The sequence below is a fragment of the Pristis pectinata genome, chromosome 10 (genome assembly GCF_009764475.1).
Source record: "Pristis pectinata isolate sPriPec2 chromosome 10, sPriPec2.1.pri, whole genome shotgun sequence".
Classification (NCBI taxonomy): Eukaryota; Metazoa; Chordata; class Chondrichthyes; order Rhinopristiformes; family Pristidae; genus Pristis; species Pristis pectinata.
In genome coordinates this window covers 44,398,134-44,425,774 of record NC_067414.1, presented here as the reverse complement: position 1 = coordinate 44,425,774, position 27,641 = coordinate 44,398,134, and the positions used below count along the sequence as shown (strand labels likewise).

Genomic DNA, 27,641 nt, shown 5'->3' with positions numbered 1-27,641 from the left:
TTTTGTAATGCGAGAACCCTCTGTACTTTGAAATAAATCCATTAACTTGTTAAATGCCCCTTTGTACTTGATGAGTGATGGGATGTGTCTGACTTACCCAATATCACATATCCCCCTTCTGCAGAAAAGTAAGTCCCTGATTCAGTTGGACCTTCAAAACAAGGTGTAACACCAAATGTATGGGCAGCCGGTGGAAGAGACTGTCCATCTAGCTGAAAGTTCTGAAGACAACCATCAAAGCTTTGGATTGATTTGACCTGATGAGAAAGAAAGGTGTCTTAATTAATTAATCAACTCATTATGAAATTATTCACAGTCACCAAATATTCAAATCTACATGTTGTATTCACTTGTGGTACAGCCTTGGCAGAGTTTAGTGGAGGAATTGCTAGATAAAGCTTTATATTAGCATATTATACAGCATTTTCCTTCCAGGCCTGTTTGCAGTAAACAACAGGAGTGCAATAAGTTCTCCTAGATATTATTTATTGTGATCAGTCACACTCCCCTAGGATGAAAGAAGTGCAGTGACAGGAGTTGTGGCAATTCTCAGAAACTGGTATAAGACAGAGCAAAGTACCCACCATCATGGCAGTGCTTATTGGTTCATATGATTTTGCCAGACTACCATTCCTGACATTTGGTAATTCCAGTTAGATGGATGGATAATCAGAATATTTTTAACCCACACTACAAAGATGATGTCTCCTTTTATCAGAAAGGCAACCCTCCAGATCCCAAGCAATGAATTCCCTCCTCTATGTTCCTCCAATCCTCCCTCTGCAACCACAGCAACAAGAAATTACCTGTTGTTAACTGTTAAAGAAAGTGGACAGATGTAGTAGTCACAGCACTAACCTATGAAAACAAAGTTTAATACTTGTTTGAAAAAAACCATATTGAAGTACATAACCAGAAGGCAGTAGAGTAGCAATAACTAGACGTGCCATTTGGAAGAAAAATGCTGGCGTAGATCTGATGACCAATTGGTCTGTCCTTTGGTATTCTGAGAGACCTAGCTTTTGTGATTTTTCAGGCCCTTTGGAGTCAAGCACTAAACATGACTTCACACTGATTTTCCTTTTCCTTGAAGAAGGCAAAGCCCTGACACTAGATTTGACTTTAAACAAGAGAAAGCTTACTTGAACCATTTTAATATCAAAAATAAAGGGTTTAATGAGAAAATGCAGTGATATAAGCCTTGTCCTTTCCCAAAAAGGGTTTTCAGAAAATTGGTCTTGATAATAATGGGGACCTTTTATAAAATTTATGAAATTTAAGTCAATTGGACAAGATGTTTGATAAATTTTTAACATATTGCTATATTATTTAAAGAATCTTTGACCTAAAGTACACAGAAGACAGATATCTTTTCAGATCTTCCCAAAGGAAAATCAAAATGTACTCAAAGTAAATGCACCCAGTGCCACCACTATTTATTGGCACCATACATTTAGGTTACTGGAACAACTCACCTGAATGTTTTTTCTGGCTTTTTGTAGAGGCACACCACCTATGTAGAATGGTTCATGTACTTGCCATGAATAAATAGGAATGTTGAGGCTGTTCTCCAGAGCATGGAGACCATCTATTACCAAACGCCCTTTGTTATTTTCATGTGTAAAGATGACCTGAATAAAAAAATAGTTTAGTTAATCATAGTATATTAAATTACATTACTTGAAAACATGATCATTTTCATCTACTATTTTCAATGTTATGATATATTGTTAAAAATTTACAGTGGATGGTGGGAATGTTGCACAATTTAAATGCCCAGATCAACCAACTGTAATCTCTGCTGCTGACTCTGTCAATGGTTCCTTCATTTGTGTGCCAATGGTGAACACGAGGATTAAATCTGGGGAAGAAGCCACATTCAGTATTGGAAGTAGACATCTAATGGGTTTGTGTATTCCTTGGAGACAATGCCAAAGTACCCCAACATTGTTCTCTTTATCAGAGGATAAAATTAAATAGATAAATATTCTTTTTCTTCAGGTATCCAGGGTTCATTATTTGGCTCAGGCCCCAGCTGGGATCCAATTACCCTCTTTGATAAGAATAACATTGTATTCCGAATCTCTCTGAGAACTCAAACCCCAAATTCCAGTTCCTTTGTCAATGGTCTTTTTTGACCATAGTATCACTGCTCAAAAGGTATTCAGGAAATGTCTGGGGACTGCCATCCGTGACAGTATTAAATCCAGCCTAACTTGTGGCCCTTCCGATTGAGTGGCCTTTCTGAATATTGATGTTAAAACAATAAACTATGCAACAAGGATAGATATAGATTAAAGTCCACTTCATTCTGAATGCCATCTGCATCATCTAGGAAGCCTGAATAGATGAAATGTTGGGAAAAGGGAAAATTAGTGGGGAGAGACCAGGCTAAGATTTGTCTGGTGCTTCTGGAAATTAGTAAAGCGTAACAGCAATACATTGAAGAATTTTGTGAGCGCTACCTGTTTTGTATTCTGATCAGGGTTTGGGAGTCTAATGTTATTCCACTCCATCATCAATAAATATTATACAACTTGAAAATTATTCATGAATTGTTTTAAACTATTCTATGAAAATTAAATTGATTTAAATTTCCTTTGTAACTCTGCAAGGTAAATGATAATGTATGACTCCAAGGGACTTAGTCCCTCTAATAGACATGGGTAATCAGTTTAGGAACAAATGCATGTGGCATTTTCATTGCTAAATTCAGTTACCAGCAGCAAAACACTGTTGCAGATAGAATGAGAGGTATGTTAGCCTATGTTGGTCTTGGTGAATATCTGGGCCTTTGCGTTGCCAAAATTAGAAAGGATAAAAGCAAGAGTTGCCATTTCCCAGCTCTTTTCATAGCTACATGACAAAGTGCTTTACAGGTAACATAATACTTTTGAAATGTGGTCTCTGTTCTAATACAAACAAATTTTACACAGAAATTTTCCCATCAACATTGTTAAAATAGTAAGATTCTTTTAATTTAATAATGTTATCAATCTTTATGGTGCCACCAATGGATGAATGAGTCTGGCCAGTAAGAAACTGGTACTTTCAAAGTGAGTACACACACACTCCTTCCTTTAAAGAAGTATTATTTCATATCATTCTCCAAGATACAAATGACAGAAACAAGGAGGACAATTTAAAAAAAAATTCTGGATACATCTTTGTGTAATGAGTATATAAAATACAGGGGTGTAAACATGTATTGAATGCTGATATACTGATTATAAACACTGTAATAGCATGATTTTCTTGATCAAATAGCTGATTTGGAGGGATATCATAACAGATTGCAACTTACAAATGGTATGTAATATAGGGTTATTGGATATCGACATACATGTAGTTACAAATAAATGCTCAGCAAATAGACACTATCATACACTTGCATGGTGTCCTTCTGAAGAGCAAAGAACTAGAAAACATTTTTTAGGGTATTGCTGTCTGACTTACATTGTGCCAGATACCATCATTATATTTCTCTGTGCTCTTTATTTTCAGTTTGCTGTGACCATTGCTGAATGTGTAAATAAAGTAACCACGAGCGATGAAAAGTGCCATGAATTGGTTTTCATTCTTATTCGCCACATAGAATATGAGTCCGTGAGAAGATTGAGTTCTCACGTTGACGGAGAAATGAGATCTGAAAATGCAAGTTCATTACAACCTTCAATAAAATTAATCCACACTGATAGGCTGATATTTCCATTAACTTTTTTGAACAGAAGCCATTTCAATACAATTATTAAGGTCAAATATCCATACCATTCTACACTGGCATTGCTCCAGTGGGAAAGCATAGAATCTACTAAGCTACTCAGGAACAAAAGTATAAAGTATTGAGTCACAGGCAAGTGAGGGAAATAGAGAAAGAACTCCTTTATTTTGTGAACCATATATCCCTGATCTTAGAGTCATTGCATAAGGCTACACCAGAGGCCACCCAGGCATCCTTATCAGGATCATGGCCTCGATCCATGAAAATAAGCACTTAATTATTTCAATGTTCCCTCATTAGAAACAGGAAAATATTGTAGGCTGGTTCACTTCAACTCCCCTCAATCAGCTAAAGTTACTACAGATTTTCCAGTCATTTAAGGGGGCAGTACACAAAATACACCCTAAGACCATAGGCATGACCATTCTCATAATACTGGAGGAATTCTATTCTAAGATTTTTGTTTTTCTTTAGAGGTGTTGTCACTGGCAAATGACACTCAAAAAAAAACACATATTTCAACATCATTCACTTACCTATGATTGAAAAACTTAGGGATTCCATAAATCTCCTGTCTGCTGTTAGGAAATCCCCCATATTGATGTGCATGGTGGATTATTTTGAGATTGTTTATTTGGTTGCAGTGTACATCTTCATGCAGGTTATTTCCTCCTTTCTTTGCTTCCTGGGCTATTGCAGGTATTACTAATTCTTCTTTATCTGTCCCCAACTGTACCTAAAGAATATAAATAACATGTAGTCAGAAAAGAACAGCAAAATAATGGTGGGTGCTGTAGCTGGAAACATATAATGAGCTGATGATTCGAGTTTTTCCTCACAGAGATACAATGCTTAAGTCTTGACCCCATTTGGCAGCACCAAACATGCTACATGGTAATGTGAACACATGGTGCTCTGCCTCCAAAATTCATTCCATTGCAGTTAATAGAATGAACATTAGGGCCAGAGTACAACATGATGATACCACAATATAATGTGTTGGGGGGTGGGGGGGGGGGGGGGCGCGTACCTATCATAGGTGAAGCCCCAGGCATGCTAATCAATTTGAAAATCAGAAAAGAAATCTGAAGAAGCTGGCAAGCTGGCAATTTTTTTTCACAGTTCCAGCAGCCAGAGAAGCAGAGGAGAGCAGCCAGTAGCTTTTTTTAAAAGTTGTTTCTGATTGGCTGAGTGTGTGGCAACTCAGCCAATAAAAGGAAGATAGCGTCAAGTTGAGTGGCCATTTTGGAGTGGTCATTGTATGAATGGGGGAGCTGATGCTTTAGGTCAAGAGGGTTAGGTGAGAAAAGGTGGAGGAAGTGACCTAGGTGAGGGGAGTGCGAGCAGCTCTTTAAAAAAGGCTTCAGTGAGAAGGCACAGGTAAGATCTTTATTTTGTTGTCTAAAAGTCCTTAGTCCTTGATTCAGTGTAGGCATGATGGCAGTTAAGGTAGTGGAATGCTCCTCCTGTAATATGTGGAATGTCAGGGAACCTCAGAATCCCTGAAGACTACATCTGCAGGAAGTGCACCCAGCTGCAGCTCCTGATTGACCAGATTATGGAAATGGAGCTGGAGTTGGATGTACTCAGGACCATCTGGGAGGCTGAAAACCTCATAGATGAGATTTTTACTGAGGTGGTCACACCCAGGGTACAGGTTTCAGATAGATAGGTGACAACCAGAAGTAAGGGGAGTAAGCAGTCAATGCAGGGTTCCCCAGTGGCCATTTCCCTCAACAACAAGTATACCCCTTTGGATACTGCTAAGGTGTGGTGACCTATCAGGGCACAACAGCAGCAACTATGTCAGTGGCACTGAGACTGGCTCTGAGGCTCAAAAGAGAAGGGTAAAGTCAGGCAGAGCAATCGTGACAGGAGACTTGATAGTTAGGGGGACAGACAGGAGATTCTATGGCTGCAAAAGAAATTCCAGGAAGGTGTGTTTCCTCCCAGTTGCTGGGGTTGAGGATGTCTTGGAGCAACTGCAGAATATTCTCAAGGGGGATTGTGTGTAGCCAGAGGTCATGGTACACATTGGCACCAATGATGTAGGTAAAAGGGGGAAGAGGTCCTGAGCAGTGAGTATAGGGAGTTAGGAAAGAGGCTGGAGAGCAGGACCTTGAAGGTAATAACCTCTGGATTACTTCTGGTGCCACATGATAGTCAGGGCAGGAATAGGATGATAGAACAGTTGAATAAGTGGCTGAGGAACTGGTGCAGGGGAGAGGGTTTCAGGTTCTTGGATCATTGGAACCTCTTCTGGGTTAGGGGTGACCTGTACAAGAGGGATGGGTTACACCTCAACTGGAGGGGAATCAATATCTTGGTTGAGAGGTTCACTAGTACTACTTGGGAGGGTTTAAACTAGTTTGACAGGGGGATGGGAACCAGAGCACTGGGTCAGAAATGATTCAGAGGAAAGTAGGTCATGGACAGTATGAACAGGAAAGAGCAAAGTAATAGGCATGATGGGATGGACAGGTTGAAGTATGTGTATTTTCATTCTAGGAGTATTATGGGTAAGGGTTGATGAACTTGGAGTGCGGATCAGTACATGGAACTATGATATTGTGGCCATTACAGAGACTTGGTTGAAAGAGGGACAGGAATGGGTGGTTAATATTCCAGGGTTTTGATCTTTTAGCAAAGATAGGAGGTAAAAGAGAGGGGGTGGGGGGGGGGGAGTTGCACTACTAATCACGGACAATGTCCCAGCTGCACTCAGAAGGGACATAATGGAGGCCTCGTCCACTGAGTCTATATGGGTAGAACTCAAAAATAATCACTCTGATGGGATTATACAACAGACCCCCCAATAGCCAGCAGGATATTGAGGAACAGATATGCAGGCAGATTAGGGAAAAGTATAAAACCAATAGGGTTGTTGTCTTGGGGGACTTCAACTTCCCTAATATAAACTGGGACCTCCTTGGTGCAAGAGGTTTAGATAGGGCAGAATTTGTTAGGTGCAGCCAGGAGGGTTTCTTAAATCAATATGTAGATAGTCCAAAGAGAGGAGGGGTTGTATTGGACCTGGTGTTGGGTAATGAGCCTGGTCAGGTGACTGACCTTTTAGTGGGAGAACAATTAGGGAACAGTGATCACAACTCAACTTTTAAGATTCCTACAAATAAGGATAAGTATGGACTTTGCGGGAGAGTATTAAATTGGACAAATTACAAGAGCAATAGGCAGGAACTAGGGAAAGTTAATTGAGAACAGTTGTTTTTGGGCAAGTTCACATCTGACATGTGGAGGGTGTTTAAAAACCAACTGTACAGAGTACAGGACAAGTACTTTCAAGTAAGAAGGAAATACAAGGATGTCAGGGTAAGGGAACCTTGGAGGCCAAGAAAGGTGGTGAATTTAGTCAAGAAAAAGGAAATGTATGTAAAGCTTAGGAAGCTAGGATCAAACAGAGCCCTTCAGGATTATAAAGAAGCCAGAAAAGATTTCAAGAAGGGAATTAGGAAAGGCAGGACGGGCTATGAATGGTCCTTGGCAAGTAGGATTAAAGAGAATCCAAAGGCATTCTATACATACATCAAGAGTGAGGGTAACTAGGGAGAGGGTAGGACTACTCAGGGATGAAGGATGGAACATGTGCTTGGAAGCAGAAGATGTGGTTGAGTTCTTAATGAGTACATAGCATCAGTATTTACCAAGGAGAAGGACATGGAGGATAGGGAGATCAGTACTGATATGCTGGGGCACTTTGAGATAAAGAAGGTAGTGTTGGGTCTCTTAAAGAGCATTAAGGTGGATAAGTCCCCAAGGCCTGATGCGATATACCCCAGGTTATTGAGAGAGGCAAGAGATGAGATTGCTGGGGCCTTGACCAAGATCTTCTTGTTCTCTCTAGGCACAGGCAAAGTCCCAGAGGACTGGTGAGTAGCTAATGTTGTCCCATTATTCAAGAAGGGAAGCAGGGATAATCCTGGTAACTATAGACTGGTGAATCTCATGTCAGTGGTAGGGAAGTTACTGGAGAGGATTCTTTGGGATAGAATTTATGAGCATTTGGAAAACCATGGTGTAATTAGGGACAGTCAGCATGGTTTTGTGCAGGGCAAGTTGTTTCTTACTTGATCAAGTTTTTTAAGGTGACGAAGGTGATTGATAAAGGTAGAGCTGTGGATGTTGTCTACATGGATTTTAGTAAGGCGTTTGACAAGGTCCCTCGTGGGTGGCTCATCCGGAAGAGTAAGATGCATGGGATCCACTGTGAGTTGGCCATTTGGATTCAGAATTGGCTTGCCCATAGAAGACAGGGTAGTGGTCAATGGGACTTATTCTAGCTGGAGGTCTGTGACTAGTGGTGTTCCGCAGGGATCTATGCTGGGACCTCTGCTGTTTGTGATGTATAAATGACCGGGATGAAAATGTAGATGAATGGTTAGTAAGTTTGCAGATGATTATGAAGATTGGTGGTGTTGTGGATAGCATAGAAGACTGGCAAAGGATACAGTAGGATATAGATCAGTTGCAGATATGGTTGGAGAAATGGCAGATGGAGTTTAACCTGGCCAAATGTGAAGTGTTGCATCTTGGGAGATCAAATGTAAAGAGGCAGTACATTGTTAATGGCAAGACCCTTAACAGTGATGAGCAGAGGGATCTTGGGGGCCAAGTTCATAGCTTCCTGAAGGTGGTTACACAGGTTGATAGGGTGGTAAAGGAGACATATGGTTTATTTGCCTTTATCATTCAAGGCATTGAGTTCAAGAGTCAGGAAGTTATGCTGCAGCTTTATAAAACTCTGGTTAGGCCACATCTAGAGTATTGCATTCAGTTCTGGTTGCCCCATTATAGGAATGGTGTGGAGGCTTTGGAGAGGGTGCAGAAGAGGTTTACCAGGATGCTGCATGGAATAGAAGACATATGCTATAAGGAGAGGTTGGACAAACTTCGTTTGTTTTCTCTGGAGGAGTGGAAGCTGAGGGGAGATCTCATACAGATTTATAAGATTATGAGAGGCATAGATAGTAGACAGCCAGTATCTTTTCCCAGGGTTGAAATGTCTAATACCAGAGGACATGCACTTAAGGTGAGAGGAGGCAAGTTCAATGGAGATGTGCGGTGTTTAGAGTGGTGGGTGCCTGGAATGCACTGCCTGGGGTGGTCATGGAGGCAAATGTGATGGGGGCATTCAAGAGGCTCATGGATAGGCACATGAATGTGCGGGAAATGTAAGGATATGGATACTTAGGGAGAAGGGATTAGTTTAGTTGGGCATTTTATTACTAATGTAATTGGTTCAGCACAACATTGTGGGCTACAGTTCCATACTGTACGGTCCTATGTTCTAAAAACAGAAAATGCTGGAAACACTCAAAAGGTCAGGCTGCATTTACAGAAAGAGAAATAGTTAACAACTCAGTTCAAGACCCTTTGTCAGAACACATTAATAGATTTTAATGTGTTCTGACAAAGGGTCTTGAAATTATAGATAACTAGCAGTTACAGGAGCTATTTTATGAAGCTCTGCTTTTGGCATGGAAGCTCATCCGGTGCGAGTCAAGACTGATTCTGCAGCCTACATTCCCATATGGTGAACTGTCATCCCTTGAGCCTCAACTTGTAAAATTACCCTTTGGGTCTAAACGTTGATAATGTGCATCCTGATGCTATCCACTCTTTTCAAGTTTGCACCATCATTGTGAAATGGGATTACTGGCTTCAACTGCAGAAACATATTCTGTAAAGCTCTGGTAATCTGATTTGTAAATTCTGATTGATCAGCATCTGGTTCATCGGGCAATGTTTTCCTTTCTCCCTTCCCATTCACTGGGCCATGGTTTCTTCAGACTCGTCTAGGCCCCAGTTCCCTTTACATTCTTTGGGACCCTGATTCTTAGGCTCCCTTTCCACTCTACACGCTCCATTTCCACTCACTGCTGCCCCAATTCTCATGCTCCCTTCTGCTCACTGGCCCTGATTCCCATGCTCCATTTTCAGTCACTGAAACCTGGTTTCCTGTGCTCCATCTCCACTCACGGGGGCCCCACTTCCTGAGCTCTATTTAAATTTGCCTAATTTAGAGAGTATTAATTATAATCCAATGGTCTGAAAAATCCTCTAGTCTGACACTCCCAAAGTCCTGAGCAAGCTCAAGTATCAGGGTTTTACTGTACCTAAGATATGACAATTGCAATCACTTTTCTCTTGGTATTCCTTAATCCTGCCGAGCTATTTATGTTGTTCCTCTCAATGGTCTTCCTTTGTAATAGAATTCTCATTCCCTTGTAAAAATAACAAATAATTTCTGTTCCTCTGATTCTCCCAACTTTGTATTCTTTTGTTTTGGATCCTTCAGAGAGGTACTTACGTTGCCTTGATTAGTTTTGCCTATCACTTTAAGGAAATCACAAGTCTCAGTTCTAATGTCTTCATATTTGGATTGTTAAATCCAGTGTTATCGTGTTATTTCAAACATTGAAAAGGTATGTTCAAATATTGTCAATTTATTATAAATGATGCTCAGTTATAAATTGTGGACATCTGGATAGCAAACAAGAAACCTGAAAGAAGTTAACAATAGATATATAATTCTGATAACAACTATTTTAGATCCATAACTAAACAGGTGTTTCAAGTCCTGTTTCAGTTCTATTTCATCCATCATATTAGAGGAATTTACAGAACTACTTCACTGAAGCAATGTACAAAGCTAGCTTGGATGCCTAGAAGGTAAACATTGTGATCAAATTCAAAGTTGTTGAAGCTTTGATAGACAGTAATACCCATGCAGAAATTGATTACCTTTCTATCGCGTCCTCTCTTGGATTTTACAAAGTTCTTTTCATCTTTAAGAAAAATTGCTGCCGGTAAAGTTTCTACTGGGCAGCCTTGTAGAGAGGCTCGTACTTTCTCAGTGTATGTCTGGAAATCTTCAACTTCAATATCTTTATCAAGTCTGTTACATTTGTAGAAATGACAAAAAACATCAGTTTCCAACATGCTTTAAAAATCATAAAAATGCCAAGACACTGTTCAAAAATATTACATACAGCTGTTGGACATAATTTCACATACAAAGAAGAATAAAATGACTCTACCCCTTTCAGAATAGTACAATGTTGTGAGATGAGTCTTTTTTCTTTTATATTTCATAACATTTTTTTCTGATGTTTACATGTGTTGTAATAATTATTGTTATTTTCTAATTCATCTTTATGCAACTTGATAGCTTTTGGTTCTTCAGAAGTCCAGTAAATTTATTTATACTATAACTTGATGTACATTCATTTACCAATATAATCTGTCACCCTATAGAGGCTTTACTTTAGAAGGATTTTCATAGTTGAACTCCTTTTAACAATTACCAGGCTTCAAATTTTATGCTGGAGAACTTTTGAAGCAATAGACATTTGCAACATTAATCTTTTTCTCAGTTTCTGAGCCCAGCATCCATACTTCACAGTACAATTAAGCTTGGGTCGTGCTTAGCATATGAATCTATTGCAGTATGTTAGCATATGGCAGGTCATGCTATTGACAATACCGAATAAAGACACCAGAGAAGAGACAGAAGCAGTAAACGCTAATTGTGCAAAGGGCACCTCTTTAGTGTCAGATCCTAGATGTTGTTTTAGATCCAGATTCTTTAAACTGAAGTGGTTTTAACAGATGTTAAAATATGCAAGGCAACACCCTGGAAAAGTTCAATGAAGTTGCTGAAGCTTCACTTGGAAAACCTTGTTTCCTTTTGCTAGGCAGGAATCTCTTTGAAACAGAACTTAGAAAACTTGTAAAATCTGGCAAGTGCCTTCAAAGGAACCAGAGGTCTTTGAGAGCTAAGATATTAAAAACAATCATGAAGTGTTTATGACCAGGAATCATTATTAAAATACTAGTGCAACACAACAAAGGAGCTGAAGGAACTTGGTCCTGATGAAGCGTCTCGACCCAAAACGTCAACAATCATTTCCCTCCATAGATGCTGTCTGACCTGCTGAGTTCCCTTCAGCTCCTTTATTGCGTTGCTCCAGATTTCCAGCATCTGCAGTCTCTTGTGTCTCATCAGTATTAAAATACTATTGTTTATAAGATTTATTAACTTATTCTTCCAGATTCCCAGTATTTAGGATAAAAGTAACACGGTCACGTGTATAGAAAGATGGCACTGTGGCACAGCTTGTGGAGTTGCACTCTCACACCTCCAGTGATCCGAGTACCAGCCTGACCTCCAGTGCTGTCTATGTGGAGTTTACACATTCTCCTTGAGACCATATGTGCTTCCTACTGGGTTCTGGTTTCCTTCCACCTCCCAAAGGTGTGCAGGTTAGTTGGATAATTGGCTACTAAATTTCTGTGATTGTGGGTTGGTATAATTCAGGGGGATTTGGTGGGAATAGATTACAGGGAATATTAGTGGGGAAAAGAGTTCTCTTTCAGCCAACATAGACTCAACAGGCCAAATGGTTTCCTTTTATGGTGTAAAGAAATATACAGAAAGAAGAAATCATATATTTTCCATTTTGTTACACCCACATGTAGATTAAATAGAAAACATCCTACCTGCTCAGATAAACATTGTTGATGCAACCTGTGAAGTTTGCGTATTGACTGTACCGTGAACCTCCAAAGTAGAATTTTCCTTTGGGTTGGCCTGTTTCTTTTGAGGAACAGGCTTCTGTTGCTGTGTCTTTATCATCTACAATTAATAGGCAACTGAAAGAAAGTGGGGGGAAAAATTGTAATTATACCACAGCTATTTCATATCAGGGAGTTCAGGGTTACTCACATTGTGAAAATAGAAAAAAGTGCATACTGGAGACCAATGAGACTCAATAATAAATTTGCAGAATGAGGTAACACACAATAAGATTTATACAGAATGTAAAAAACTTTTTTCTATTCCTTTAGCAATTATTCATTAAAATATTGTCAAGTGCCAGATTCAGTTTTCTGACAACCAATTGTTCTTCAGGTATTGTGGCTGTTTGTAGCTCAGCTCATCATGGACTTAAACACACACTTGGGCACACATGAAAATCTAGGATGAGTTGGAGATCAGATGCCAGTGTACCTGATTTCCTGCTCTGATACCGGACTTGCCGTTGAGACTGGCAGCTGAGTACCTATAATTGTTGGAGGAAGAGAGAGGATCAGGGAAGGGGAATATAGTGCTAATCAAAGTGGAGGAAGAATGGCCAAAACAGCCCAAGTGCTCTGTAATCTATCTCAGTTAATTATATTTTAAAACATTGTTTCTCAATAGGTTTGTTACAGTAGTATTAATTTAAGGAGTTTGGGCAGGGCCAGCAATTGTTCATTTTTAATTGTTCTTCAGGCGAAGTTGATCCAATTTCTAATGGAGTAGCTAATGTACTGAAAGAACTCTTACACTCCTGTTGGGTCAGAAGTTCCAGGAATTAAATACTGGAATAGTAACATCTTTCCAGATCGGAAAGGTATATGATTTGGAAGAAAAATTGGACATGGTGCTTTTCCTAAGTGTCTCCTGTCCTTGTCTTTTTTTTGGTGGTTGACAATATGGTTTTGGGAGATGCTCTTGAAGAAGTCCTCATTAATTGCAGCAGTGCATCTTGTAGATGGCACACAAATATGTGTGCCAAATATGGAAGGAATAAATACTTATGCCAGTGTCAATTGAGTTGGCTGCTTCTTTCTGAATATTGTCAGGCTACTTTGAGTACTTTGGACCTGTGATCATCCAGGACAAGTGGAGAGTATTCCAACACTATCCTCATAAGTCTTGCAAATGGTCAAAAAGCTTCAGTTGATGACTCATCTGCAACAGGATACCAACCTCTGACCTGCTTTATAGTTAGTTTTAATTTAATTTTGTGCTCAGTGGACATAATCAGCTTGTTGATGGTGGGAGTTGGAGTGGAGCTGGTTAGATTATCTCTGGTGAGATGCTCCTTCACTTGTGTAGCGCAGACATTCTTTGTGACTTATTTAGTCCAAACCTGAATATTGCTGGATACAGGAAGGTATTATTTCATCATCTAAGAAGAATGCAAGTAAAACTGAATTCTGTGGAATTAACAGCATAGATACCTATGCTGTCCTTATCATGCACTGATGAAGTAACTGTAGAGGAAGGTTTTGCACCAGCATCGTGGGGTTCAAACAATTTGCCTCAGGAACCACAAATACCTTGAAATATATAACCACCCAATGGACTCTTTGCCCCATTTCCAAAGCTTTAATTTAACTGCAGCTTCCTTGTTATTATCGTTGGTTCCATGCTTCCATCATAGGTTGGCTCCAGTGTGGAAATGTGTGTGGTCCACTCCTCCATATTCCACCCTCATCATGACATATTATGTGCTAACAGTTGCCCATGAAGTATTCCTTCTGTAAAGAGCCTGCCAGTACAAATGGAGAGTCCCACCAGTGATGGTGTGAAAAATCCACAAAGTAAAGATTCAAGCCAAGACTATGAAGTGACCAAGGTTATTAGTAAGTCATTTGAAGAGAATGTCATAGCATGGTCTGCTCCCACTATAGATCACTTCAGAGCAGTTGCCAAATTTTAGGGGCTCATCACCTCTTCTGTCAAAATTATGATTGATTGGCTCCAACTTGGAATAAAAAAGGACCACTCCTTCAGGAATATTTCTGTCCTTCAGCACCATTTGAATGTGGAAGTCTTAAATGACACAGACCCATTGGGGTGGGGACGGAGTCTGGAGGGTGTGGAGGGGTTATCAGGGAAGAGAATCACAGTTCAGGTGAAGAACTGGCTAAAGGCCTCGGCTATGCATTCTTCCAGCTTGATCCTACTGAAGTCAAGTCAGTGTTTCCATGGCAAGCCTCTCCCACAAGTTACAGGATGTGCTGAACAATTGTTTCATTGGGGACCCAGCTATTTGTAGGCTAAAAGAACATGAGAACATAGGTTTATTTAGTGAGACTTGGGACTGCCATCTGGTTGTACTTATCAAAGTCTACAGCCTTAATCTCCTCTGGGTAAAATTATAAACTGTCAAGAGAATAAAGTTAAAATTGTACTGAAAATGGGAATGGTCAAATAAAAGATTTTAACAATGATATTTATTCCTTTCCCTTAAGGACACTAGCTGTAAGTCACAACCAACAAATTTGTGCAGAGCAATGGATTTAAACATCTGTCCAGAACTGTAGGTTTCATAGATTGGTTCCAAGACAGCTTGTTTAACATTTTGAAACATGAATCAAGTTTTCTGTTTATAATGTTGCTAGAACTAATCCTTGGTCAAATATCAATGAGCGTGTTTTATTTATTCATTTTTCAGGATGTGGTCTTCATTGGCAGGGCCATTTGGTGCCCATCCCTAACCACATTTGAGAAGTTGATGGTGAGCCAACTTCTTGGACTGCTTCCATGCTCTGGTGAAAGCATTACCACTAAGCTGTTGGGGAAAGAGATTCAGGAAATAGTTCCAGTGATTGACAATTTATTCCAATACAGGATGATGCATGACTTACCAGGAAACTTGCAAGCTGTTGCGTTCCTATGTACTTGGTACCTTTATGCTTCACGGAGGAAGAGGTCATGTATCTGAGAGGAGCCAAGGCAAGTTCACGCAGTGCACTTAATTGATAGTACACACTGCAGCTATGATGTGACAGTAGTGGAGGGAATGGATGTTTAAGGTGGTGCATGGGCATTATCAATCAAGTGGACTACTTTGCCCTGGATAGAATTGAATGTTTTGATTATTGCTGGAAATACACTATCTAACCAAGTGGGGAACATTCAATCACAATCCTGAAATGACCATTGAAGATTGTGGAAAGGCTTGTGGATGTCAGGACATTATCCCTGAACTGTGAACGCAAATATATATTGATATCCCCGGGCCATCCAAATGAAGATGAGTCATTCGCTGCATGATACCCAGCTTTTGACTAGCTCATGCAGCCATGGTATTTATATGGCTGGTCAAGTTGAGTTTCTGATCAATGGTGACCTCCAGTAAGTTGTTGGTGGTGGATTCATTGATGGTAATGTCATTGAATGTCAAGAGGAGATGGTTAGACTTTTGTTGATTTTCACGGTCTGACACTTTTTTGTGGCATGAATATTACTTTCCACGTCAGCCTATGCGTGAATATTGCCCAGAACCTGCTGCATGCAGACAAGGACTGCTTCATTAGCTGAAGAGCTATAAATAAAATTGAACATTTGCACAATGACTAGCAAAGATCCCCACTTCTGACATTATGATGGAAAGTCTGGAATTAAGTGATCCTGGTGAAACTCAGTATCAGTGAAGAGATTTTTTAAAATAATATATTCATTGTTCATAACAGACACATCTCTGGCATGACCAACATTATTTATCCCTGGTTTCCCTTGAGAACATAAGGGTGAGCCACCATCTTGAGCTTCACTGGAAGGACTGCAATGGTTCAAGAGGATGACTCACCACCACCAAAGGCAATTTGGGACAGGCAATAAATGTTATTAAGTGCCATTTGGTAGAACTGTTGACAACGCCTTTCAGTACATTGCAACGTACATTAATGCAGAAGATACTTACCTTGACGGGGTGACAGTTGCTCGAACAAAATGATTCTGCCCATCATTATATTGCTTCTCTGTAGATTGCATTGTTATTTCTTTAATTTTGAAAATGACAATACCATTGTCCAATGCAAGGGAGAAGGTATCAGGCTGAAAAGAGATTTATAAATGTATACTGAGATACATAGGTGGCTTTTCACTACCTGTGACGCTACATTTATCAGGGTGCATAACTCAGACACAATATTAAGCAGGGTTTACATCCTATCATTAGGAACCAGACAGTCCTCTCAGTTCTGGATTAAAATCGCTCCCTTGATTTTGAGTGTAATGATTTTAAACTTGTGCACTTTCATTTCTGTCTTGCAGTATATCAACCTGTGACACAAAGCCTAGCTAATTCTGAGTTTCAGAACCATACCAGAGTTACCTTTGTAACCTCAAATACTTCAGTCAGTTAATTGTTAGATAATTTCAATTTACAAGTAAATTTCAGTCCTGAGTTACAGCAATAGATTTTTAAATTACCCTTATAATATATGAGAGTAAATGTCAATTGATATGTACTTTAATGTTTTGCATGCATTTATAATTTAACATAAATATGCTGCAGGTTGCATCATAAAGAAATATAAATTCAGACTTTATGCTCCATATTCCCATTTAGCAAAGAAGTTTACTCAATCATACTGCAACTTATGGTTATTCCTGTAAAGGAATAGTAAATTAAAAGTTAATATACATAAAGGAGGGTGAAGGTGGTGGAGAGTTAGGGTGGCAGGACGGGTAGTGAAAGTTGTTGGAGAAATGAGGTATAATGGTTAAAGATTCACCTGATACCTTTGATTAATACCCATTTCAAGGTCAATTAAGGAACCAAATCCTTATATTTACACAAGTGAATCATTTACGTATTTGTAAAAAGTAATGTCCTCATCATTAGCCATCTGCGACACCACTCAGCACATCTGCTCAATCCAAGAAATATGTTCATTTTCAAGTCTCCCTTAAATCCCTGGCTCTTAAATTTCTGGTAATTCCTTATATGGTGCGTAATCACGTACTTATTTAAAAAACACACATGACTCAGATCCACCATATTTCCTTCAACCACTCTTTCTGTTGCTTCTTGAAAGAATTCTCTAAATTTGTTGTTACAGAAATTAAACACATTGTCATGGATGGATTAATTATCATTTTTTTCAGTTTGTAGCTCTAATATAATATGGATCTATGTTCAAATACAGAACTATCCCAATTCTGCTGACACACACACACGGCACAGTAGCGTAGCGGTTAACGCGACGCTATTACAGCGCCAGCGATCGGGTTTCGATTACCGTCGCTGTCTGTAAGGAGTTTGTATGTTCTCTTGTGTCTGCGTGGGTTTCCTCTGGGTGCTACGGTTTCCTCCCACATTGCAAAGACGTACGGGTAGGTTAATTGGGTTTAAAATGGGCAGCGCGGACTCGATGGGCCGGAAGGGCCTGTTACCACGCTGTAAATAAAATTTAAAAATTTAAATTAAAAAAAATTTAAACACATAGGAATGAAAGGGTGTAGTGCAGAGTTCACCTGTACATCGGTGAGACCTGATGCAGATTGGATGACCGCTTTGTCGAGCACCTTTGTTCCGTCCACCGCAACTGCGAGGACCTCCCGGTGGCCACCCACTTCAATTCCACATCCCACTCCCATGCTGACATGTCTATCTATGGCCTCCTCTACTGCCACGTTGAGGCCAGATGCAGGTTGGAGGACCAACACCTCATATTCCACCTTGGGAGTCTCCAACATGATGGTCTCAACATCTCCAACTTTTGGTAACCCCACCCCCACTCCTTTGTCTTCCCTTATTCCTGTGGCTCCCTTCCCCCACCTTGATGACCTGCCCATCTCCTCTCCTCCCCTACCCCATCCTTTATTCCATGGTCCACTGCCCTCTCCTACCAGATTCCTCCTCCTTCAGCTCTTTGCCTCTTCTATCACCTCTCAGCTTATTACATCTTCTCCCCCTCCCTTACCCACCTACCTTCCCCTCTCACCTGGACTCACCTTTCACCTGATCTCACCTATCCCCTGCCTGCATGTGCTCCTCCCCCTCCCCCCACCTTCTTATTCTGGCTTCTGTCCTTGTCCTTTCCAGTCCTGATGAAGGGTCTCAGCCCAAAACTGCTCAACTGCTTATTTCCCTCCATGGATGCTGCCCGACCAGCTGAGTTCCTCCAGCACTTTTTGTGTATTGCTCCAGATTCCAGCATCTGTGGAATGTTTTGTGCAGAGTTCAGTAATGCCTTGATATGCATGAGTTGATTGCTGCCATTATCCTTGACCTGGTCCACCAATCATTCAAAGTGTTTGTAACAGATCAATGCTTTTCCCAGGAAACTGTTGAGCCTTGATACCTACTTGCCAGAAACCTGTTGGATTTTATACAAATAATGTACTTGGCTGCTGTTTGCATGTGGACGAATGGTATTTTAAGTCTCATGAATATCTTACTATTTACGTATTGTCTTGAAAAGTCTGCTTTTTGTTCTGCCTTTGGAGTCATATGTTGGTTACATTGCACTCAGACAGAAGTTAGTCTCAAGCCAGCAGCAACAGAGCTTGCCAACATACACTATGACAAATACCCACATAAAAACCAACAACCACAGCTTAAAAGCTAAGGGTGATGCAAGACTATTTTAATATTTAAAGCAGAATATTGAGCCTTCCTGTTATTGCAAATGATTAGTGGTCTCAATGCTTATAGCAGAATCAGATTTATTGGGTGTGCAGGCATCTAATTTGGATGTGACAGGTAGCAGAGCCCAATTCCATTCCAACATTAGGTTCCTTTCTAACTCCATTCATTAACTGTGTCTCCCTTGGCCACCTGTATAAGAGAGCTGAGCTTAAAAAAAAATGCCAGCCAAAAGCAAAAATAACTACTCTTTGAGAATGTGGACCACTTGTTCAGCCTGATCACCTCATTTTCTTTCAGGCATGCACACATGTGCACAGACCTTTTAACAGTGTGGGCTCCGTTTATGTCAAATGGGGTGCCAATAAGTATCAGTTTGCTTGGTATATTGACAGTTATGACTAGGTTAGCTGTCGAATAAGCTAGGCAGTGGGGGGACCTGATAAACAGATTTAACTCCCTCAGTTCCATCTTCTAACAACCTTTGCTATGTAAAGAAAGGGCAGCAGTCTCATTCAAGTCAAGTTCAAAGATCCTGGAAATGCTGGAGATCTGATTTAATTGGATCCCTGTTATTTTCAAGTGTTATTTTAAATCTATTTCAGGTGGTAATATGTGGAGCAACTTAAGATACTACAGGTACTCGTATGGGTCCTACAAATGAATGGAATATAAATCAGGCTGTGAACACAAGAACACAAAATTGGAGCAGGAGTAGGCTACCAGGCACCTGAAGCTTGCCCTGCCATTCATGGCTGATACCTTAATGATCTGGCCTCTATCATCTTAAGGGTCCCCTTTGGATTCTCCATCTTTGAATAAGGTCACCCCTCATTCTTCTAAACTCCATGCAACGCAGACCCAGTTGAATAGTCTCTCATGATAGGACAACCCTTTCACCCCAGGAATTAGTGGACTATCTGCTTTTTTAGGTGTGGGGACCAACACTGTTCATACTATTTCAGGTGTGGCCTCACCAACGCCCTGTACAACTGTAACCAAACCTCTGACCCATTCACAATAAAAACCAACATGCCATTTGCCTTCTTAATTATTTGTTGGACCTGCCTGCTAACTTTTTCTGATCCACGCACCGGAGCACCAATTCACTGTTGCTCACTTTGCATAAACACTAAGATGGATTTCATCCCAATGTCTTTATCATTTTGTTCTGTTGATGTGGTGCTGCTGTTAGCACTGCTGCCTTACATCTTAAGGGATCTGGATCCAATCCTGCCCTCAGGTGCTGTCTTTGCAGAGTTTACTTGATCTCCCCATGACCATATGGGTTTCTGTCAATTGCTCCTGTTTCCTCTCCGATATTAAAGAGGTGCTGGAAGGTTAATTGACTTCTGTAAATTATCCCTAATGTTGGTAAGTTAAAAAAAAATCTGAGAGAAAATAGGTTGTAGGACGGCATGGAAATAAGGAGAGGGAGAATGGGACTGATCTGCCCGGAGCTGGCATGGACTCGATGGGTCAAATGACCACTTTCTGCATTGTGATAAGTAAGAGATTAACTGTAAGTGAAAGTTCTCAGAGAATCTATTATTGGAACCATTCAGATCATTTGATTTGACTTGAATTCCAATGTTTTGCAAAACAACTTTAAAATCAAAAATAGATAATTATTCACAAATTACGATCAATAGCATGGTGGACAAACAATGTGTGTTTTCTTGTTTATTGATTATAACATTCACTGTTTTAAATGCCTGAAGACAATCCCTATTGCAGCATCAACAGAACAGACTAGCATGGATGTAGGCTTGACTAAAGGATTCTATTCAGGGAATAAAACTGACATATTTATAAAATCAAAGAAAATTTTGTGAAACATATTTTGTGAAAAATGTTAGAGAGTACTTTCCTATAGAATTCCCTCTAAGATTTCTCTTTGATACTCACTCCTTCATTGTAATGGAAAAGCAGCCCATTCGATTGTAAGGTCCTGAAGTTGAAACCTCCTTCAAAATTTGAAAATGGTGTGATCTTTTCGGTGGAAGAGATGAAACCTTCACCGTTGAAATAGGCCATGCGCGACATCTGTGAACCAGAAGTACAATATTGAAATGCACATTGCAAAGAATCAATCAAGCCCAGAAACCATGTTAGTTGCAAAAGAAACATTTCATTCACAGGGTGACTTTTCCTTTAGTCAATGATTGCCCTGCATACGATACATCTAAGGACTTCAGAAGAGTCTGGAAATTTGTGTGGATAGCATATCGATTTGTGACAAAAGATGGTTGAATCTTCCTGAGAATCTAATTTCAGTAGGACACATGCAATAGTGCCCTTGGGGTAAAAGTATTCCAAGCTCTGTCATGGGAGGAGATTACCAGGTGGAAAGAGAAAAAAAGATTTAAGAATATGCTAAAAACTTCCTTGAATGTGCTGCAACTTCACTAACTCTTGGAAACCTCGAGCCCATGACCTCTCAAAGTGGAGAAGGGCTATATTGAGCATCTCAAGTCTATGCATTGGGAACACACAGGACCCTGTGAAACCAGCAGAAGGAGCACACCACCTAATAAACCATCCAGCTACCTGCCCTGTCAGCCTTCTCCTGCCCCTCCCGCTGAAGAATGTGCTGGTCCCTTATTTGTCTCATTAGCTACCTCAGAACCACTAAAGCAAAGTGGAAGCAAACCATCCTCAATCCTGAGTGAGAAGAAGAAGATTAATGGCAATTATCTTATTATTGTAAAATTTTGCATATTTTGCTTTAATTTGCTTGGAGTGTCTATCCGTTATAACACAACCTTAACCATTAAATATAGTTTTTTGGGGGGATTCAATTTACATGTTTTACAATTGGTTGGGTAGAATTTCAGTGAGACAGAAGTACTAAAATAAAAAAAAATCATACTAATACAAAAGTGCAATGAAGCATTAAGTTAATGCCTACAAATGGAATCACACAATTGATAGCTGCAGCATTGCCTGGCTTTCTTTTAATGAGAGGTTAAAAAAGAGTTAATGGTTACATCTGGAGCTGTAGCTGTGCTCAGAATAACTTTGGCAAAGATTTGGAAGAAGTTTTTGTCCTTGATCTGCTGAATGACGCACAAGTGAAACATCGAAAGCTTTTGTGGTACAGCAAGAAAGGACAGATGTTCCAATGAAAATTTGAAAAAAAAAGTTGCAGATGCTCAAAATCTGCAGGACTCAAGGGACTGAGTTATAGGAAGAGGTTGGACAGGCTAGGACTTTATTCCTTGGAACGTAGGAGATTGAAGGATGACCTTATAGAGGTGTATAAAATCATGAGGGGTAAAGGTAGGGTGAATGCACATAGTCTTTTTCCCAGGGAAGGAGAACTAAAAATTAGAAGGTATAGGTTTGTGATGAAAGATTTAAAAAGGACCAGAGGGGCAATTTCTTCATGCAGAGGGTGGTGTGTATATGGAATGAGCTGCCAGAAAAAGTGGTTGAGTCAGGTACAATAACAACATTCAAAAGACATTTGGATAAGTACATGGATAGTAGGGTTTAGGGGAATATGGGCCAAATGCAGGGAAATGGGACTAGCTTGGTGGGCACCCTGGTTGGCATAGATGAGTTGGGCCAAAGAGCCTGTTTCCATGCTGTATTATTTTGTGACATTATGACTCTAATTGGAAATAAAAGCACTTAGCAGGTCAGGAAAGAGAAACAGAGATAACATGTCAGATCAAAGACCCTTCACCAGGACTGGGAAAGAGAGAAAACAAGTTGCAGAGAGGGTGGGGGATACTTAGAGAGGACAGAGGGAATATCTATGTGAGGGTGAAGTCAGGATTGCCTGAGAGTAAACTGTTTATGAAACCATGGGATTAACAGATTAGTGAGGAGAGTTAGAAAGAAAGCAAACAAAATAATATGTAAAGTTGTGAATTGCAGATCAGAGCTGTGAGAAATGTCCAGCAGATTGTGTCAGTGGAGAGAGAAAAACTGAGTAACTCTTACAGATGGAGAACCCACAACAGAACTGGTCGTTGTGATGCAAAGAAATCAAGTTACATGAAATTATTGAATTTCATAGTTTTTCCAGTTGTTGACAACAAAGGAAATTTATGTGGTAGCTAATACATATTTTTCATTCATTTACTTTTCTGTCTGAAGTAAGCTACACATGCCAGTTAATTTCACAAAACCCGGATTTAATATTGCCCCACATTTAGACACATCAATAATATCTAATGCACTTACAAGAGAATCTTCTGTACAACCATTGCTGACTCCAAATGTCTCCTCTTCCTCTAATATATTGAAGTCTCTTCTCTGGAACTGGAAACTCCTAAGGCAGCCCCGAAATCCTGCATCCACAGCTATGTGTGACTTGAGTCTATCCAACAAAAGAAACAATGAAGTTATAAATTCATTGGGCTGAATTTTGCTGATAAATACCAACAGTTTCACAGTGAATCGCAGGCAGTTATTCCTTTACATGCAAGCACATTAGGGCCTTGGGTGCCTGTTCATTGAAATATGGAAGGGCTGATAGTACACTCTGCTCCTGGTCTCTGCATTGACTCTAGTAATGGAGCATAAATTTGCAGACGTCTAGCACTTATGCTGAGAATTGTTCTCACAGTGCCTGCACTGGGATAAGATAAGATATCTTTATTAGTCACATGTACATTGAAACACACAGTGAAATACATCTTTTTGCGTAGTGTTCTGGGGGCAGCCTGCAAGTGTCGCCACGCTTCCGGTGGCAACATAGCATGCCCACAACTTCCTAACCCGTACGTCTTTGGACTGTGGGACGAAACCAGAGCTCCTGGAGGAAACCTACGCAGACACGGGGAGAATGTATAAACTCCTTACAGACAGTGGCCGGATTTGAACCCTGGTCGCTGACGCTGTAAAGCATTATGCTAACCGCTACACTATCGTGCCTGTGTCTATCCACTTTAGTGGAACTTGTGTAGCTGTTAGGGAAATTGCAATATTAATGAAAATTACACATTTTAATTATTTGTATTTTTAATATTTTAAAAATTATTTTAAGACATTTTAAATGCTTTTAAATCTAAACACATAATTTCCAGTTTTAAAAAAAAATGAAATATAACAATCTAATTGGCTTTCAAGTACTTCTATGTGACCAAGTAGCCAAAACCATGCAGCTTTGAAAGAGGCTTTGTTCCTGTCGAAAGCTGTCTTGGCAGCTTTCTGGGCAGAGCTTTTCTTGCTTGTTATGTAATCTGCATACATAATAGCCTGCCATCTAGCCTGATCTTGCCAAAGGGGGTTACAATGCTCTTGGTCAGCAAGTTTGACTTTGTATATCCAAGTGCAGGGCAAATGTGGAGTCTGACCAACAAATTTGGGTAGTGGGCCCCACTCAGCAAATTGGCGAAATAGTATGACACAATGTATTTCCATTCTTTTTCAGGAAGAGTGGTTAATTAAAATGAGTGAGTTTTAACTACAATTATCATACTTTGAGTGACATAAACAAGGCTGGAAGGTGGGGCAAAGCAGAGACACAGGTGACCCAAATAATTATATACAATAAATAATAGTAATAGTAACAAAAAATGAGATTATGGAACTACATGTATGTGCTCATTACATAATGTTGAGGATGTATTGGCATGTCCCTCACAATTTTAAATTCCTATTCATGCACCATTGTTCTTTACATTTGTTATTTGTGATCTAATGCATCATGAAAATTTTACAACTGACAAATAAGACAAAGAAATAAAAATTCTTGTAATACATGTAACTGCTCGTGTGACTTAATTAGATTCAAAGATTCTAGGTTTGAACATGTACTCGCTGAACCTCCAATGTTACTGCAACAAAATGATACAGTCTGAATTAAATCAACTAGTTAGAGCTAAGTGCTTAGACTAAATTAGCTTCTATTCAAAGCATAGAATGATTAATACATTTCCCTCTCATTCATTTGAAATTAACTTTCAATCTAACACGTATTCTCAATGTGTTTTTGTTTTCTATTTACACTACGAATCTCTAATTTACGGTGATTATTTTGTGTCTTCCAGTTTTGTCTCTTTTTTTTGTCTGGTCAAACAATGAATCCTGCATACAATGGACATACATTGTTGAAAAACTGTTTTGAATGCACTCTGAGTAGCCCAAATAGCTAAAATCCTCAATTATTATTTATGTTCTTGACATGCTCTCTGTTTTTTCCATCTGTTTCTCAGTCATAATATTGGTCTTTTCCTGTGCTTACTGCTTCTTTAGATGGTATTGATCAGTTAAAACCAGCCAGGCAGCACCAGATACAATGGCTGTGGTTCATATCTTCTACATTGTTTCCTTCTGGAAGACCCTTTGGAAACCTACTCTTCATCCAACTATTTTGACTATGATAATACCAGGGAGAACTCTGATCCTGATCAACTACATGCCTTGCTGATTATACCTCCTGGTGACCTTTTATTTCTCAGTCATCCACTTAAACTCCTTTGGTTTTCATCTTCTTGTCCAGAACTATCTAGACCGTGAAAAATCTGGTCTAAAACCTCCTTCCCAGCGTTTGTACTGTGTAATGCTGATGTCCAATTTTCCCAAACCATGCATAATGATACTTTTACTGCCATTAGTGGAAGGCTTGAATAGGTGCAAAGAAAGAAAATGCTGGAAACACATGAAAAGGCAATTTCTATGGAAGGAGAAAGAGTTATCATTTTAGATCTGAAACATTAACTGCTTCTCCTTCCACAGATGCTGCCTGGCCTGCTGAGTGTTTCTAGCATTTTCTGTTTTTGTTTCAGATTCCAGCATCTGCAGTTTTTGATTTTCTTTGGCTTGAATAGGTTTTCCTTTACAAAGGGGGAAAACAAAAGATTAAATACTAAATTATTGTTTAGTAGTGTGGTATTTGTCTTTTTAGGTGATTTATTAAGAGTAATTTACAAAGGTCACTATTATTCATATTATGCAAGAGTGATAACAATGCATACAATGTCGTAGAGTCTTAGAGTTATATAGCATAGAAATAGGCCTTTCAACTCAACTCATCCATGCTGATCAAATTGCCTACCTGAGCAGACCCCATTTGCCTGCATTTGGCCCATATCCTTCTAAACCTTTACACTCCACATTAACTAACCTTGATAAGATCTCAGCAGGGGCTCCACCAACATAGACATCTGAGAATTGCATGTTCTTCTTTTCATTTTCAACACTTTTTACATTGATTCTGTCAATCAACAGGATTATCTTCTTGTAATTATGGTAAATGAATGAGACCTGAAGGAGGTAATACATTTATTTAACAGCCTTACTTACAAACAGGAAATATAGGAATCATGCATAACACTGCTTGCTTGTCTAGCAGTAAACAAATGTGCCAAAACCAAGCCTGCGATGAAATCTGAAACAATAAGTAGTTCAAGTTATCTTTGGACTAAGTCATATTTCGTCTCTCCCAAATGGCGTGTAAACTTTCAAGGAATGTCAAAAAATGGAATCAATTCATTGAATATAAATAATACAAACTTATATAGTACATTACACATCTAAATGTTTAAAACATTTAAAATAACTTGTGTTGATGTACAGGGATTATCGTTAAGGACAAAACGGGCAGCAATCTGTCCCCATAACAAGACACAAATTCATCAAATAATTTTATTTTTAGGTGCCATTCATGAAGGAAAAATGTTGGTTAGGATAACAAAGAGATGCAAATCTATCCAGAAGAACGTATTGTCTTTGACACACGCGATAATGTGGTCTTGCAAAATCCCAGTGCGTTTTCTATCACATTTCATTTTAAAAGTTACATAAAACTGGTCAGCCAATGTAAAAATTACACCATCTTTCAACAATCAGTCTTCTTGGTACTGAATGATTTTATCTGTCCTTCAATAATTTTGTTTTGCAATTTGAGCCATGCAATCAACCATCTAAAATAAGGATGGACAACATTTCTACTGTGGAAAAATTAAACAAGGTGAACTTTTATAGTTCAGAACATTCATTACAAAAGTCACGTGCACAAAAATCATAATGCAATATTCTATGATTCAGCTAAAACAAAGCTTTAATTTTACATCTTCAATATGTTTTAGATCTGAAACAATTTGCTTTTAAATTCTGCCACCTCATTTACCTCATGATACTTTGCATCATTTATAAGCTTCCTCTTGTCAGTATCCTCGAGAACGACAGGGCCTTTGCTGAATCCAAAGTCATAAACCAACCGTATGTAACCATTTTGCATTTCCATACTGAAGAACATATCCTGAGAAAATGAGACAAAATCGTCTCTGTTAAAAGCAAGAGGATAAAAGTATATTCCATCCACAGTCTGAAATGCAGATTGCAAATGTGCAAAAATAATGCCCTTGTTTCAATCTTTTTAAAGATAATTACAAAAAAACACACAAATTTCAGGAAATCTAAAATAAGAAAATCAAACAAAAATGCTTGAATTGAATAGCAAATCAGTCAGCTAAAAACTACATATTTGGTCTTTTTTTCTGATAGATGCAGATTGTCCTGATAGACATTCCAAATGGATTACTTGGGAATAGTGATAAGGGAAGGAAAACTTTCTTGAGTAATATATAAACTCTCACCCTAGGGTAGTTAAAACAACAGATGTGATTGTGATCAGATGAAAACATTTCAATTTGATGGAGAATGTGCAAATATTTTTGATTAACACAGCTATTACTAATGTTAATTGTGCTTTTATAAGACCATGATAGAATTACAACCATTACTTGTTAACATGCCATTAAATTTTCTGGACTAATTTGTCTTATTAA

At 39.2% G+C, this 27,641-nt stretch overlaps 1 protein-coding gene across 1 annotated transcript in view; it reads right to left on the bottom strand.

The window, feature by feature from the left end:
- lama4 (laminin, alpha 4) overlaps positions 1-27,641 on the bottom strand; it is a 125,297-nt gene that overhangs the window by 8,172 nt on the left and 89,484 nt on the right. Inside the window, exons 26-36 of the mRNA XM_052025061.1 lie at positions 26,981-27,112; positions 25,976-26,115; positions 23,089-23,224; positions 20,803-20,940; positions 16,222-16,355; positions 12,242-12,394; positions 10,484-10,637; positions 4,258-4,457; positions 3,457-3,646; positions 1,476-1,631; positions 98-257 (exon numbers count right to left, since the gene is read on the bottom strand). Coding sequence (XP_051881021.1) covers positions 98-257; positions 1,476-1,631; positions 3,457-3,646; positions 4,258-4,457; positions 10,484-10,637; positions 12,242-12,394; positions 16,222-16,355; positions 20,803-20,940; positions 23,089-23,224; positions 25,976-26,115; positions 26,981-27,112 — 1,693 coding nt within the window. The remainder of the gene's footprint in view (positions 1-97; positions 258-1,475; positions 1,632-3,456; positions 3,647-4,257; positions 4,458-10,483; positions 10,638-12,241; positions 12,395-16,221; positions 16,356-20,802; positions 20,941-23,088; positions 23,225-25,975; positions 26,116-26,980; positions 27,113-27,641) is intronic.